Source organism: Rhopalosiphum padi, chromosome 2 (assembly GCF_020882245.1).
Source record: "Rhopalosiphum padi isolate XX-2018 chromosome 2, ASM2088224v1, whole genome shotgun sequence".
Taxonomy (NCBI): domain Eukaryota; kingdom Metazoa; phylum Arthropoda; class Insecta; order Hemiptera; family Aphididae; genus Rhopalosiphum; species Rhopalosiphum padi.
The window spans coordinates 37,066,570-37,084,347 of record NC_083598.1 but is presented as its reverse complement, the minus strand read 5'-3'; the positions used below and the strand labels follow the sequence as shown (position 1 = coordinate 37,084,347).

The following is a 17,778-nucleotide window of genomic DNA, read 5'->3' as shown; positions in this document are numbered from 1 at the left end:
AATTTCTAGATGTCTGGTATATTTACGTTTTATTCTTAACTAAGTACCGTGAGGGAGGGAGATTCAATCTAGGAAATCACCTCCCTACAATGTTTACTGCCATTGCTCACCTCTTCTTTTGTATTGTTGTCTGTATACCGATTATTTATATCAGTTAAAATCGTTTTTGATTTGTTTGCCTTGAAAAAAAAACAATTATAAAGCATATAGTCTAAAATAGAATAAGATATATATAAAATACGTATCATGAAATGAATGAAAATGAAATCTAATATGAGGGTTGTATACTTGTATACTTGTATTAATAAAAGTAAATTTAACGTCTAAGATCACGTGTTAATTTATTTTAATTATTGTAATTCCATTTTGTGCAATACATTTACACAACTACACATATATGTATACATATTTTACCGGCAAAAAAGTAAATTAAGGAATTAACATTGATTGCAGTCAATAACGATATTTCCTATCAAATTAAACAATATACTATATTGACTAGGAAATAACGTTAATGTCCATTATTTTCAGACAATTATTCATTTAGAAATATTTCACACGCAATGACTGATAAAATTCCTGGATTTTTCAGACATAATATATAATAATGTTAAACAAAGTATTGCATAATGATTTATGCAAAAGTAATAGATTACTTAAAAAAAAGGTAATTTTTATGCAATTCAAAGTGTCATAATACATAAAATTGTGAAAATAAATAATCTTATATTTTAATATTTCTGACCCACTTAAAATAGTTTGCGAACAAAATTATCAATATTGTCTACCGAAAATTACCGAGTAATTTCCTAATCATCATTGCAAATGTGTTAACAAAATATTTTCTATAATGCCACGGATGTTAAAAAGTCATTGTAAGCTAATGCTTAGGCATTAACTATATCGTCTATGAATGTTAGGAATTTATGATATTGACTAGGCATTTAGGTTATTGCCTTACGTTATTAACAGTAACATTTATACCGACTTAATAATATTATACTATTTAGTATAGCTTTAAAAAATTATCTTTTAAACACACGTTGATTGATATATAATATTATATATCATAGACATTTTAGTTTTTGTATTTCCTCCGCGATAATTGTTTGTCAATCCTTATCATATACCTACAAAATGAAAAATTATTTATGCATAATGCATATAGTATACCTATATAATAAAAAATATTTATAAAAATTAAATACTTAAAATATGTTTTTAAAGATGTTTATAAGTTCTAGATCAATTTTTTTTTTAAATTAAATAACATATTATAGTATATTTAAAAAAAAATTGTCAATAATTACCTGTTTTGTAGTAATATGTGTTGTCAATACAATCATACAAAATCTAAATGCATACTGCAACAACCACATACATAGCATCCAATGTGTTTGAAACATATTAAAATCTGATAACACGACTTCGTAAATATCAAACAATGTCATTACAAGCAAAAGAAATAGAGACAGCGCCAATTGGAAGCTGTATATATCGTTCAAGTCATTAACAGAGTCACTGACGAATCGATGTCTCATCTTAAGTGATTCGATACTATTCACCAACTGGCACTCTTTGATTTTTTGACATAAATTGTCATTAGAATCAAAATTACCACGAATTCTGTTATTTTTTCCAGGATTTAATGCTGACGGGTATCTGTTTATGACAATCGTTCTGGACTTCAAAATAGCCATGTCCTCGTTGATAGATCGATATCTTAGATATAATCCAAAACAATAAGTAATAAACTTTAGTTCGGTAATACACACACTTGCGTTTTGCATATACATAATTGAAAAAAACAGAACCATTGTATAATCTCGAAATTTATCATAAAGTAAATAAATTCTTAGCACATTAGCCGGCAGTATTAAAATAACACATAGAGATACCACCACAAAAACAAAAATACGAAAATTTGCTTTATAAACGTCCATCGGATAGTACATTTCGTACCTTTTGATATTCTTTTCGTACTTAACAATATAATTTAAATGTTTGTACATAATCATTAATTGAGATAGCATACATACGATAGAAACTGCTCGAGGAAACATAGATATCATAATCGTAGATTTTGAGGTGTTGCAATGATTTAGTTTACACATATAATATGTAGAATTTATACAGCTATAGACACACGATAACACTATTATTGTGGAAATCACTAGGTCGATATTGTCGTAAAATGTATTAATAAAATAAAACATTATCGCTAAAATAGAATATTTTAATGTTTTACACAAATACGTTTATAAAAATGTAGTATTTATTTGAAACCTTGCGGTGGATTGCGAATCAAGTGACGACCAAGTAGCTGTCTATTTTGATAAGAAATAATAACAAAGTAATTATTAAGATGTATCATTATTTTTAATGAGTTTATTATCATATTTACTACTATAAATTTGTTTTCTGTTTAAAACATATGCATTATTCAATAACTTAAAAATGGTATAATTATTATTTATTCATAAATTATTTAACAATCGTTATTTCTAAAAACGTATTAAACACCACCCAGTGGCGTATCCCTTTTATTTTACGGGGGTGTTTTAAAATTTAATAGACCTATAAATATCCATTAATTCTAAGCCATTCGCCTGTCTTCTCCAACGGTATTTCTTAAATAACTTTTAAGTCTACGGTGTGTTGAAAAGGAGCGTACACTCTCAGATGTAGTGACAAGGATCGTTAGGAAAAATAATGTAACTAAAATTTATTATGAATGATTATATCTTACACTCGTATTGAGCAAATTACACTGTAAATTTGGAGTTTGATAAAATATAACAAAATACAGCCAATGGGGGGTATTTTAACACCCATATCACCCCGCCTAAATACGCCCTTGTACACACCATAGTCAAGTATTTTGTGGAGGAGTAACACAAATCCACAGAAGTGTACTTTTCAGTTTTCCCTTTTCCGTCAATACCAGTTATCTCCAAAAATACTCGTTGCACTTTTTCAATAATACTATTTTTCGCCAAATGAGACATTGATCAATTCCACATTATCACTATAATAATATTTAAAATATTATAGAATATTAAAAAATGATTTACAATACGTTTTAATAAAATTATATTTTAATGGTTCTATAAGAATAATAATAAAAATAATAAAAAATATTTACAACATACGTATACTATTATAATAAGATTTTATTTTAATTTTGTGGTACACTTTTTACAAAATACTAAAATATTACACGAGTACAAGATTAATCTTACGATAAAGCAGTGGTTCACAAACTGTGGTACGCGTACCACTAGTGGTACGCGGAGGGCCGTTTTGGGATAATAAACCCATTCAATTATTTAATTCATCTTATTTAAAAAAAACTAATAAATAAAAAATAATAATACTGTAGTTGTAGTATTTTACTACCTTAATATTTAAAATAAATGTATTAACTGTACAATTTGGATCGTTCTATTTTTAGTGATTAGAGTGGTTCGCGACTGATTGGTAATATACCTAAATGGTATATAAAAAAAAAGTTTGAGAACCACTGCGATAAAATAATGTTTTTAGTTTAATTTATGTACACTGTATTAGTTAAAATTTATAATATATTGTTTTTTCAATATTATATACTTTTATAGTATTTTAAATTAATTTACTATATAATAATATGAAAAAATAAAATTATAATATAATTATATATAATATTTATAAAAATTTTACATAAAATAATATATATTACTAAACAGTAAACTATATATTATATAATATAATATTATTAAATATTAGGATAAAACCTATAGGTAATAAAAAAAAACTAAAACATACATCATACCTACCAAAATCATATTACTATTTTACTTATGTATTTATTTTCTCGTATTATTACAATTTTTTTTTATTTTAGTGAACATATTGTAATAACACAATGAAATATGTTGTGACTGCAGCAATAGTCTATAAATAAAATAATAATTCATATTAGAAAATAATTTTTACGACTAGTAAAAATATAGTATAACTGCATAAGTTTGTAATATAATTTCCTTATAACCTTATACAATATTATAAATATTTTGCTAATAAATTCTTAAAGTTTTTTATTTTCATTTTATCGAAATTATACTTATACAATATACGTATAGATATACTCGAATACACATTTTTGGTGCATATTGCAAATATTTGTTACATATAGTGATAGTTTAAACTTAAACATAATGCTTTAATATTTTTCTACTATCGTTTACAATTATGTATCTTGACTAAATACATATTTTAAAATAAAATATGTTAACTTACAGAAGTAATGAAATGAGCATTTAATGTGAAAAAATCACAGGTAGTGAATTCCATTGAATGACGTATAATTTGATTGGAAAATAAGTTTAACTAGAATTTTATGAACAAAAATTATTGATATTCATTATAAAAAATATAAAAATATTTCATTTTACCTCTTCCTTTGTGCTGGTATCTAAATGTCGATTGTTTATATCAGTTGTTAAAGTTTTTGTTCTATACGCCTAAAAGATAAAAATAGTGAGTATATTATAATATGAAATATTTTATAAATACAGAATAATAATTATTATTTTAATAATACGATTTTTTTTAAAAAAAAAGGTGCTACCTCTTAGTTCCCATCTACTAACATTAGAAAGTAAATAATATTCTCTAAAAAATTGATAGCCGCTTGAACGAAAATTCCTCATTAGGTCTACTTACAAAAACTTACAAGTGTAGCCATCAAGGAAATCGAGGCAGGAAAAAAAAATAACATTATTGGTATATAATATAGATACTCACAGATAAAGTCACACGCGCGCATTATGATTGGAGATCGTCGGTCGGGCGCTACATTTTATGACGTTCCGAAAGACTGATCGCGTATTGATGTGGTATATAACGATAATATGGAGGTGTGGTGCAGATTCAAATAATTTAGGCTTAGACTTGATATCGTTAAAATAAACTATTATATGTACTTTTATATTACCTAAAAATATAGTAAATAACTACAAGAAATTGTTTTCGTATTAATAGTTTCATACTTAGGTAGTTATGTTTAAAATGGGTACCACTCTGCTCAGTGGCGGATTAAGCAATTTGTCGCCTACAAGCAGGTCATGGGTATCGCCGGAAATGAAATGGCCGACACGTCAGCAGATAAAGCAACCAAAACAATCGCCCTCCCTACAATCACTGACATCCCAGTTAATGACATAATACTATCAATTAGACAAAAAACAAACACGGTATGGCAAAGCCACTGGGATTCCGTTCCACCTTCCAACAAACTTAAAAAGATTAAAAAATGCACAAAAAAGTGGCACATCCCGCAAAACCTAAGCAGACGACACGAAGTTGCTCTAACCAGACTAAGAATTGGACATTCTTTTCTGACACATGCTTTCCTAATAAGTAAAGACCCACCTCCTATCTGCAAAGAATGCCATGAAAACCTATCCATACAACATATTATCCAAGACTGCCCAGCATTCCAGAACATACGAAACACACTATCGATACCAAGCAACCTAGAAGAAGCACTAAATGAAGACTACAGCACAAAAATATTAAATTTCCTCACAAAAATTAATATTATAAATAACTTATAAATCATTATTTTCAACATGCACATTATGAAAAATTTTATATGTCTCAAAAATATTTATATGTTACAACTTGTATCTTATAATTCATAATTAATGTAACACTCACTATGTAATACTTACAAGGCTAATAACCTTAGTTGTTGAAGCCTCTTTCCAATAAAAAAAAAAAAGCAGGACATTTGCCACCGTCTCAAATTATAATATAATATTATAAATACAGTTTTCTTTAGTGCGGCAAATTTGCCGCTCCAATCTGATTACTTTGCTGTAGGGTAATCCGACGCTGACTATACTGTATATTAGGTGCTAAGTGGATCACTATTATAATTTATAGCTGGTATGTTAAATTGTATTTCAATTTTATATCATTATATACGGAAAACGATATTCAGCATATATCATTAAAAATATTTCATAATTTTATGATATGGTTTTTTAATATAGCTATTAAAGCCATTTATTTTACTTTTATTCTTACAGTAATATAATGTCATATGTTTCCTACTGATGTAAACTATAGATTTACAATACAGTCATAAGATATATTATATAATATATGTTTTAATATGTAAATTACTATAACACAGGTCGGGCCCGAGAAGTAAATTGTGCCTCAGCACATAAATATTATTTATGTAGTGTTCGGATTAAATTTAAACGCCGCCGCTGCCGTGCGTGAGTTCTAATGCTGACATAATAGAGTTCGGCAGGTGGACGATCGTATGCGGAGAGACGAACGACTATTGTGCAGACGGCAGACCTCAGTAAAGTATTTTATGTTTATTTTAATATAACTTGCAATAACACAATTGTGTTATATTTTTCTCTGCAATTGTTTTACGTCCAACCTTTAAATATTGATCCAGTCTATACTCTGTTCAAAATGAGATCGTGACTCGGCGGCGACCAGTTTTCGTCCTTATCGAGTCAACTATCTATACGGCTGCTGCGTAGTAAAGCCACGCTCATGCGCACAAGTTGGCCGTCGAATCACGATTTCATTTTGATTATATTATATATTTTTAATATATTTATTAGTATAGGGTATAAAAATCATCCGAGTAGTCGTTATGATGACGACTTTTCTACAGACTAAATCTGGTTTAAACTTAATTCGGTTAAATAAGGAGAAAAATAAAGCCGTAGTACTAGGAGTAACAGATAGTGTTATTGTCTTTGAGTGTAGCAAGAACATTCTTTGAGGTTATTTATTTAGAAAAAATGGCGTATACCCAAGACCTTTTTACCAATACATACCTGACCTTAAGATATACGTACGTACAAACCATATGAGTCATTGAATAATGATAAAAGGAACGTCCGAGTGAGATGATAAATGTATGCAATCGAGACATCGTATCTCACTACATCGTGTTAACAGTGTCGGACTAATCGATTTTTGGGTCATTTTATTTTATTAGGGAAAGGCGTTATAGGTATTAGTGCGTGTAACGACTAACAAGCAATGTGTGATACGAGGTTATTCTATAATAGTGTACAGTTTAAAACGTATTCACAGGCTCAACACCTGTTTCGTCGTGAAATGCGTCGTCAACACGATCGCACAAAATCTGAACAAATAGTGTGTCAGCCACGAGTACAAGAAAACTTGTGACTGGGCTAGCGTGTACACGCCGAATATCTCTCCATAGCCGTCGATCACGGTCATCACGCACAGGACGCACAGGGACAACAGCAGTTGGACGCCGTAAAGGTCGTTGAGGTCGCCGACCGCTTCCCGGACGCACTGGTGTCTCATCCGGAGCAGTTCGACGTTGACGGCCGTGGGACGCGTGATCTCGGCCGCGGATGACACTAGCGGGGCGGACGTCGTCTTGCGGCTGCGGCGGCATCCGTTGTAGCCGCTTCCGCCTGCCGACTGCAGCAACACGGACGGGTACCGGTTAGCGACGATCGTCGCCCTCTTGAGCGCGAACACGTCCTCGTTGATCCGGCAGAACCGCCGGTACAGCCCAAAACAGCGCGCCACGTAGTGGATTTCCGACGAGCACGTGCAAAGATTCTGGGCGTACATGAGCACGAAGAACGCGGTGACGGTGTGGTCACGGACGTCCCGGTGGATCATGTACACGCGGTACGCGTTCGTCGGCAATATGGTGACCGCGTACACGGACACTATGAACGCGACGAAAACGCTGCCGGCCCCGTCCGGGAAACACGTCTTGTACTCGCGTGTCCGGTACTCGTACTTGCGGAACGCGCCGCTCGCGTTGTGCAACATTGTCTTCACGCGGGACACGAGGCACACGACGGCCAAGGTCCGGGGCAGTACGGTGTTGACCTGCACCAGGACCGCAGTCACTTGATTGTGACACGACTCCATCGCGCACATGCAGTACGGCGACAGCGCGATGTTGAACAGGCACCCGGTGATCAGTATCAACGAGAACAATGCTTCGAGTCGTCGGCGGCAGCGGCCGACGAACGCGTTGAACTTGAACATCGTCGTCCGACGCGCGCGCGTATTATGCGTGTGAGTGTGCATATGTGTGTAACACCAATCGTATGACGGGGTGGTTTATCGCACGGTAGTTTGCGTGCCGGTCGAGACTGCCGCCCGGACGATTGCGTACACCGCACAAACGTAAACAGCAACGAACATTCCGGCGTGTTTGCGGTTTAAGTATGAATAAGTGGTTACGCGTGGCTATTGACAACGATTGAGTACTCTACATAGGTTGGGTTGGGTTAATTATACATAACAATACAAAATATGGCTATTGGTCCGCACTCGAGTGGGTTTGTAATATTTGTATACAATATGCCTCGAAACGAACTTTTTAAAAATTGTTTTGAATGGTAATATACGAAATATTTAAAGTTGTTTATTATACACTAAATAATTACTAGGTACGTACTAAATAATATTGTGATTTGTCACACCTATTGCGATTTCCCGTAAGGTAAACAAAAAATGTAATTTCTCGTCTTCCTTTATTTTGTTGTATATTTATATTAAAATATACTGATTGAGTGGTGACTAGTTTTGATAAAAGTTTTATTTTAAATTCATTCCAATGGTTATTTGGCGTTTAGAATGTATAATTTTAAGGTGGGATGAAGGGAATAGATCCTTCCAGTCTTATTTCACTAGTATTTTGCAAATATTTATAATGTAATAATAATGCAACTATAATACTATAAATAATATTGTTCTTAATAGTGTTTGAAGTTGTTTTGTTTATTCCTGGAAGTAATATTAAGTTTATAGTTTTCTACTAAAAAAATGTATATATACCTAATATAGTCACCGCTTATTCCGAACAAAGTCCTAATAATTTTGTAAACGAAATATATTGAATACTATAATAATTTTATTCGAATTTATAGTTTCTATTATTTACATTCCGTACTTAATTAATAATATAAATGATAAGTTATTTTTATTTTTTATTCAATTGGTTTATCAAAAATGTTTTTTTATTTTTGAATAAATCCAATTCGTGACCGGTCCTACAGCAAACAAGTGTCGCGAGGGCGTTTACTCGAGCACATGATGCGTCGACCATTACGGAAGGTGACTTCGCACTAGGCTCGACTGCTTCGGTCACGAGAGCAACGGTTTAAGACAATAGGGCTGTACGCGATGTTGTACGCGTTGACACTGTAGATGACGATTCTGGTGACAAACGCCGATGATCGAAACACAAAACGAGCGAATAATTGATTTTACGGAACCGGCGGTGACTAGTGGCGAGACTCGCTCTGTGAACTAAGTCTCCGCCGCCGTCGTTACAAGTCGTCATCACCATCGTCGGTAGTTGGTACCGTAGGGGCGAATATTTACCCGCGACAGTACCGCTAGCCACCGTGTCGTCGTTATCGCTCCACCTGACTTTAGAATTCGGGTGACTACGAGCTTATGGCGACCGCGGGTGATCGGAGAATGTACGTGGGTAGTGGCGTACGTAGGATTTTACAATGGGGGGAAGGGCTTGAAAATAAAAAAATACTCAGTTTTAACAAGCGCATTGGTTTAAAAATTAAAATAGTTGCTTTTTTTGTTTCTTACTTAAATACTTAATTAAGCATAAAATAAATAAAAAATATATGAAGAAACTATATATAAATTTATATTATAATTTATAACTATAGAAAATTATAGATACCCATCTATGGACTGTGGTCGTAATCACAGACTAAGATAATATAATACCTATATAATATTTATTAATATCTTAGTCCGTGGTTCTAATAAATGGGTAAATACACGCTATATTAAATCGTTGGTAGATTTACAAACAAAAATAATAATACGGGCAATGGGTGGGGGCTTCACCTTTAGCTCCCTCCCCCCCACTGTACGTGGGCAACATACCACCGAGCACAGTCTATTCCCTTTCTCGTATCCCCTCCGTCCTTTCGTCGTCGTCATCCTGTCCGATGCCTTCGGCTAAGGGCCAAGCTCCGGACGCTATTCGCATTGGGTGCATACCTACCCAATACATCATCACGCTTGTAGTTTTGCCACACCACGGTAACATGTTGTCGTCGGTATGGCAGGCGTTGTACGGGTGTTACATCCGGATCAAAGCCAACCGACAAACTGGCCAAAATTGTTCCTATTACCTCGACACCCTTAGTCGGCAAGACGCTGTCCACCGTAATTTCCGCATCGCCTCTCACAGCCCGTAAATAAATAATAATGTATACACTTAAATGATCATAATTAAAGTTATGTCCAACAAATAATTTTAGTAACCAGCACCAGTGACTACTATAAGAAAACCAAACAAACGACAGTTAGGCACTAAAAAATATTTAACAATAAGACTTCATAATCAGATATACTCCAATCCTTAAAGTGTAAAGATTTTTTAAAACTAAAAAAATCAAAAGTTGATTTTATTAAATTCTGTAATATTTACTGTTACATTGAACGTATTGATACTTCTAAAATTCTTATAAGTACATACATATTTTTAATTATTTTTAGTTAAAATTAATAACTGATGATTTTCTTTATACCTGTGTCAACAATGTTAATAAATGTTTATAATATTTTACCTACGTCATATAATAATATTGTATTATTATTTATAAATTATCAACAATATAGTCCAAGTGATAGATTCTTCCCTTTTTTATAACTTGGGGAAATACCAAAAAATAATATAATATGCATTTAAATTTAAGTAAATTAAACTATATTTATTAGTATACAATATGAAAAAGTATTACATATTTTATTAATTTACTGATAATATTATTATTTAAAAATGAAATAAAATATTTCAGAAATTAGTTGAAATATGATTAATATCATAAATATGTACTGTTTTCAGTACCTAACATCGTTCTATGAATTGAATTGTAATAAAATAACGAGATATGTCGTACCAGCTGCAATTGCCTACAAACAAAAAACATTCAAAATAATTATATAAACCACATTTCCATACTCAGTAGAAAAAACTAGTTTTTAATAGTTTAAAAATATTTGTATCATATAATTTAATTGTATAATCAACTTACAGATGTGATTAGATGAGTGTTTAATGTGAAGAAATCGCCAGCAGTAAATTCAATCGAACAACTGGAAATTTGGTTTAGGAAAATTTGTAACTGTAAATAACAATAAATATATACAGTATTCAATTCTTATAAATACCATAATTTGTGTAATCAGACTTACTTCTTCTTTAGTATTATTATCTAAATAACGATTGTTTATATCCGTTATAAGTATTTTCGATTTGAGTGCCTAAAACAAACATTTTCAATTACATATAATGATTAAATAAGGTTATATATTTTTACAATATATGTATTATTTTATACACGAGATATACTTTCCAAAAGTATTATAACTGTGATATTTAATTATTTTTAAAACTGAAAATAAATTATTTTACAGTGTATATATGTGCCTCTTATCATTGGCGTATCCAGGTGGGAACAGGGTCATCCCCCCCTCATTGGCCGTATTTACTATTTTTTGTTTTAAAGATTTATATTTATTTGTTCATGAACGCATACTATAATAATAATATGTCTTATTAAATTTTAGACAGTGTGTGCCTCCTCCCCCCCCTAAAATTAATCTGGAAATGATACTGCCTCCTATTCTTTAAATGTGTAAATAGATAATTATTATAAATACGTAAAAATAGAGCGTACCATTTTTATATTTTTTATACAATTTTTCAATTATTATATATTCATATGTAATAAGTAATTAGTTTAGTATCTTTTTATAAGATAAGATCCCGCAAAACTTTCTTAAAGGCTTCATGGGTTATAAAATTAACATATGTGTTACTTTAAAAGGATTATTTTAAAAAATGTTCAGTGCCTCTTATTATATAGTATCAGAAAAACCGACCAAACGGATAAGAAATATTTTTTTATAAAATATTCCCACTTTAAATATACAATATTAATTACAATTACTCAATTATACTAATGTATTCGTTTTACTGCTTTGATTGCAACTTTGGTGAGCTTGACACCAAATATAGTAGATAGGTGCTTTTTAATATATCTTTAAAATTACCTGTTTCGTTGTTAAATGTGCTAGGACAGTAATAAGTAAAAATCTAACGAAGTATTGTATAATCCAGCAGTAGACTAGTATCTTATACTTCGAATGTTTCCATATTGCTTGCATGTGATAATATAAGTCAAATAATGTGTATAAACACAATGCACATGATGACAACCCCAAATGAATTCCAAACGTGTTATTTAAATTTTTTACAGCTTGACAAACTAATTTATGTTTTGCTTTTAGGTTTTCCAAAAAATCAGTCATTGGATAGCCGGCTATCAGAGACTGAAAAACCTCTCTATTGTATTCAATAGTGTTATCGTTTTTTCCATATCTCTCTCCAGTCTGTGATACGAACGGATATTTGTTACGCACAATCGTATTAATCTTAAGTGCCATTAAATCATTGTTTATCCCAACTATCTTTTGATAAAGAATATAACACAATACGGTAAAATGAGTTTCTATACAATACATGCTGAAGTTTTGTAGATACACTAAAATAACAAACGGAACGGTTTGTTTTGCTGCATAATATAAAATCCATAATCTGCACACATTAATAGGTACAGTTAGTAATATGCAACATAGAACGACTCGAGATGACATTTTTTTCAACTTATCTGTTTCGGAAGATGTCATTGGTGTAAATATATGGAAATCATCCATATTTTTCTTGTAATTTACCAGATGAGTTTTACCCTTTAAAAAAATAACACATCTTGATACCAAACAAGTCACAGCCACGACCCTCGCAAACAGCCCTTTTAAAATCGTTGATATTGAGCCGTCACAGTTGTTTTCCAATATGCACACAATTTGAGGTGTAGTGTAGACAACATAAATACAAGACATAATTAACAACATTGAGTAAGTCGTTTGCCATTTGTTGTGATTAACAGATAGAACACTAAAAATATCAAAAATAAAAACTGACCATTTCGGTATTGGACGAAACATTATTACCTACTTAAATGATTATTTTTAAGAGTTTCTACCCATACTATACTTTTGAATAATTTTAAGGCAATATTATAATATTTTGTATATTATTTCATAACTTACAAACCACGTGTATATGTTAACGTCAAGGCATATCAAAAATGCATAAACAATGGTATTATTTACCTATTAATTATTCATGTTTATTTTACTGGTTGCACCCTTTAAATATTAAATTATTTTAAAAATAAGACTCATAATATGAACTAGGTTCTTAATGATAAAATAATCATAAACATATATAAACGGTATTATAATATGAAACAATTTTCACAAATATATTTATTTTTAAATATTTTTGATTTTACAGCTAACAAAAAGCATAGCAACTTATTACTTATTTTAATACTTATACCTATAACTTATCGGTTATCACCTTTATACTAGTACACTAGTGCGTAGGTACATAAAAATATCAAATATATAAAACTATGCAAGTAAAATATGAAATAATAGAGAACCCGTTATTTTTAACGAAAGTCCTATAAGTTGTAGGTAACTATAGGATAAGATTTACAGATGCAGCACATATTTTAAACCGTCCCAGCAGAACACTATGTATTATCAGCCCACTCGTATCCCTCGTAATGGCATAAGTAAAACTACTAAATGAAACTAGTATTTATAATACTATTGTATATTTAGTAAGATAAATAAACGTATGCACTAGGTAAAAATCAAAAAAAATCAATAAATCTTTATATTATAAAAAAAAATCAAACTTCACTTTCGATACATTTTGCCTTATTGTTTATAGATATTTTCCGAGCGATATTCTAAAAAAACTATAAAAAGTAGAAAACTTGGTCTGGTCAAAAAGCAAAAATAATTAGAAAAAATGGAAATAAGCATCTTTTTAAAAAATCGTTGAAAAGGCAAAAAAAGTACTTTCAAATTTCAAAATATGACGTGTTGTAACATGACATCCACTTCCATAGCACTCTGCTACATTTTAAGTCAATTCATAAAAATAAGCAAATGACTTAAGTTCCAAGCCCTAATTATGATATTATGGATTGTATGAAAAAGGCGCCAGTTGGCATTTTGGCCTGTGGCGTCATTAGCCTTGCGCCGGGCCTTCATAAATATAGTAATGTACGTACATGGTTGAGTCTTTATATTTACACATCGTTCACGTGCGAATACGTCAGTTAATTTATAGGCAATGAAATAATTATTTCAAAAAATTAATATGCTACAGTGACTCCTATAAGTACTAATAAGTAATAACCCATGATGTTGCTCTCCGGAATAGGGAAGAGAGATAAAAATTAAAAAGACAATGGATAGTTATCTTTCTAGCACGGAATATTTAGAGATTTTATGTTTAAATGTCATCAATATGTCAAAATGAAAGAAGTGTATCTTTTACATTGCGATCCCATCCTGGTATTTACGGGGTTCACAATGTTCGTTTCCGTGTAATATTATACTCTAGCCGCTAGAGTCTAGCGGCCTATTTATATTTGGTTATTTTAATTATCTATATGTATATAAAATCCAGACTTATTTAATACTTCGCGTTGATAAATAATCTGTTATTTTTTAGTTGGTCAACTATCAACATTGACCAATAATATTTTTGTTTTATTTAAATTTAATTTTTTTGAGATTATTCATACTAATTTGTAAGCTACTAAATTAAATCACCGGTCACCCACTAAATCCAAAATAAATGATTAGATTCAACATAAGTACTATTTTCTACATCCATATACACACCAATGACCAATACAATACTTGTTTAAAAGAAACGAAATTTTACATAAAACCTAATTATACCTATTATCTAGTATTATATGAAAAATTCCTTAAAATTATTAAAAACTGTTCTAATCTTCAAATAGAATGGTGTTTTTTCAAATAAATGTCCATTTGTATGTCAATATCAATTAATAAAACAATTTAAAGGAACAACTAAATTGTATTTCTATAATATTATATTAGATTATACCTCTCTCTAATAATCTAATACTCTAATCAGTAATCTCTATGTAAGTAGTAGGTATAATACTATAATGTATATTAATTATTAAGTAACTAATATAGATTATATTATACACTTAAATACCTAATACAATCTAAGGCTAATGAACTTGAATCAACGTCAAAAATAAAAACATTTTACTTGTCGACAAATAATTGTGTTGGTGCGAAGGAATAAAAAAAAAACGTTATAAATATGAATACCTATATAGAATATACTTCTAAAATAATACCTGTATTATAAGTATTAAATTGTAAATATTTCGAATAATTGACATACAGATGATTGACGCTAAACTGTAATAATAATACATAAAATGAAAACTCATACAAAACAAACAAAATACACAATTATATATTATATAGGTAACAGCCAACAGGTATTATAAATTATAATAGACAGTAAGGTAGGTATTATAGGAATAATCGTCGTTAGTAAATAAACTCAATTTATTTTTAATAATAATTCATTTTTAATATATTTAAATTAATGTTGGTATAGACAAGCTTAAGTTTTTTTTGCTTTAATTAGTTCTTTAAATATTTTAGCTAATTCTCAGTACACTCTTAACACAAATTTTCACATTTTTGTTTTGTCCACACTCAATCTATTCCCATCATAACTGTAGTATTTCAAAATTTAAAATTGTATTGTTTTCCTAATTTAATAGTTTAATATATAGGTACATATTTATTTGCATTAAATTATTTTATAATTAGATACCAATAAAGTTATTTTTTAAGCAATATTTCTTATTAGGCTATTAATCATTAGCTGCGGGTAATCTAATTATGTTTATACATAGGAAAGAACAAAGGTATTTTAAACGTATAATATTGAGGATTTTTGGAATGAGAAATTAATTGAAATTCACAGACATTTTGTATTTTGTGATTTCTTTTTTGATTTATTAAAATTATGTTATTTGAAATCGCCTATTTTTAACCTAGATTTAGTAAGCATATCTTGTGCAACAATACATTTGTATATAAATTATATGCGTATTTTAGGTTTAGAGCTATTGTTAGAATATAATGAGTACCTAATGAGTAATGACCAATAATAAATATATAATAAGTGTTATACATTTTTATACACGCGAATAGTAAATTTACCTGTTTAGTCATATTGTGAGCTGCTATTACTATTATGTAAAATCTGATGGAATACTGCAGTAACCACATGTAAATAAATATCAACGGCCTCGAACTGGCACCCATTATGTTGGAAACTTGATAATAAATGTCAAATAGCGTCATTACACACAAAGTAAGCAACGACAAAGCTATCGGTATGCCAAACAAATCGATCAACACGTAGACAGCATCTCGAATCAACCGGTGTCTGATACGTATTATTTCCATGGCATTTGCAATCGAGTGGTCGTTAGATCCGTAAAAGTCACCATCGTAGACCACTCGATGTCCGATAGCAACCGTCTTTTCGAAGATGCTCATTGACGGATGCATGATTTCCAAACCAAGACGTTCCAGGTCACGGTTGATTTTAAAAAACTTGTTGTCCAGCGTGTGGCACAGAGTTATGAAATACGTTTCAATCATGCACATTCCAATATTTTCCAGATACATGAACACGAAAAACACCAAAATTACAGAACCCGAGTCATTTATGTACATCAATAATAGCCTCAATATATTGATGGGCAATATAACGGACAGATACAAAACGGTCAGTAACAAAAAGAACAGCGAGTGATTTCGATGTTCTTTGTCGGTCGTTGGCGAGTACACCTCGTAGGCTTCAATGTTTTTCTCGTAAACCGGCATCATTGTACAGTACTTACACAGCAATGTGGATAACGATAAGAAACAGGCCACAGCTATCATTTTGGAGTACATGCCTTGCATCGAGGTGAACGTCACTCCTGCGCAATTTCCGTCCAACAGGCATAATACTAACGGCGACATTACAAAATTGAAAACGCAGGTTATTAAAAGCACTATTGCATTGATTAAGGTAAAATATTTTTGGAATGAAGTTAATAAATTCATACTGTGCATTCGAGATAATATAGTGATGCATAGGTTAAAGTAATAAAGTGTATGACATAAATATTTTTATCGATACATATCGGAGCAATTTTTTTTCTTCACATACAAATAATTATTAGTTCAAGTTATATACATGGGCATATCATATTATGCAGTTTTTAAATATTATTACAATTCTTCTTTAATTTATACATGTATGCAATGACTTTAATGTGCATTGTGTGCACACCACACATAATAGCTACAAACTACAAGCTATTAATTTATTACGTCAATGTTGAAATAACGTTATATATTTTGGTTACTTAGTGGTTTAAAAATACAAGTAAATAATTTATAATGTTGTTTCTTTGTAGATAATTGGTTGGTATAAAAACAAAAAAACTGTTTCTTTTTTTTTACTCGTTATTAGAATAGGTAAACATATTATTATTATTATGATTTTTTAAGGTAGGTAAGTATTTATAACTATTTTTAAGCTTTATAGAGTCCACAATATAATAAATATACTTAAGCAGTGGCGTATTTACTTTTTTTTTGTGGGGGGGGGGGGGGGGGGTGCGTGAAAAATTTATTACAATATATATTTGTGTGTATAAATATAATCAAATTATAAAATTAAATCAAGCTTTCTGTTCTTATTTACTAAATTCATGATTCATCAATCCCTGG

General features: G+C 30.6%; 1 protein-coding gene and 1 pseudogene across 1 annotated transcript; both read right to left on the bottom strand.

Annotated features, from left to right (window-relative positions):
- Positions 1-3,815: 3,815 nt before the first annotated feature.
- LOC132922068 (uncharacterized) lies at positions 3,816-8,120 on the bottom strand. Its single transcript, XM_060985389.1, has 4 exons — positions 7,123-8,120; positions 4,434-4,502; positions 4,279-4,368; positions 3,816-3,933 (listed from the first exon to the last, which is right to left on the bottom strand). The coding sequence occupies exons 1-4, from the start codon at positions 8,098-8,100 to the stop codon at positions 3,880-3,882; spliced, it is 1,191 nt and encodes a 396-aa protein (XP_060841372.1). The 5' UTR covers positions 8,101-8,120; the 3' UTR covers positions 3,816-3,879.
- Positions 8,121-10,896: 2,776 nt separating this feature from the next.
- On the bottom strand, positions 10,897-13,065 carry LOC132918951 (uncharacterized; annotated as a pseudogene).
- Positions 13,066-17,778: the final 4,713 nt, after the last annotated feature.

Coding starts and splice junctions, on each gene's coding strand:
- LOC132922068 (XM_060985389.1), bottom strand. CDS start 8,100: ATGCACACTCACACGCATAATACGCGCGCGCGTCGGACGACGATGTTC. Junction 4,503..7,122: donor CGCATTTCACGACGAAACAG/GTGTTGAGCCTG, acceptor TTTATCTTTTAG/GCGTATAGAACAAAAACTTT. Junction 4,369..4,433: donor ATACCAGCACAAAGGAAGAG/GTAAAATGAAAT, acceptor ATAAAATTCTAG/TTAAACTTATTTTCCAATCA.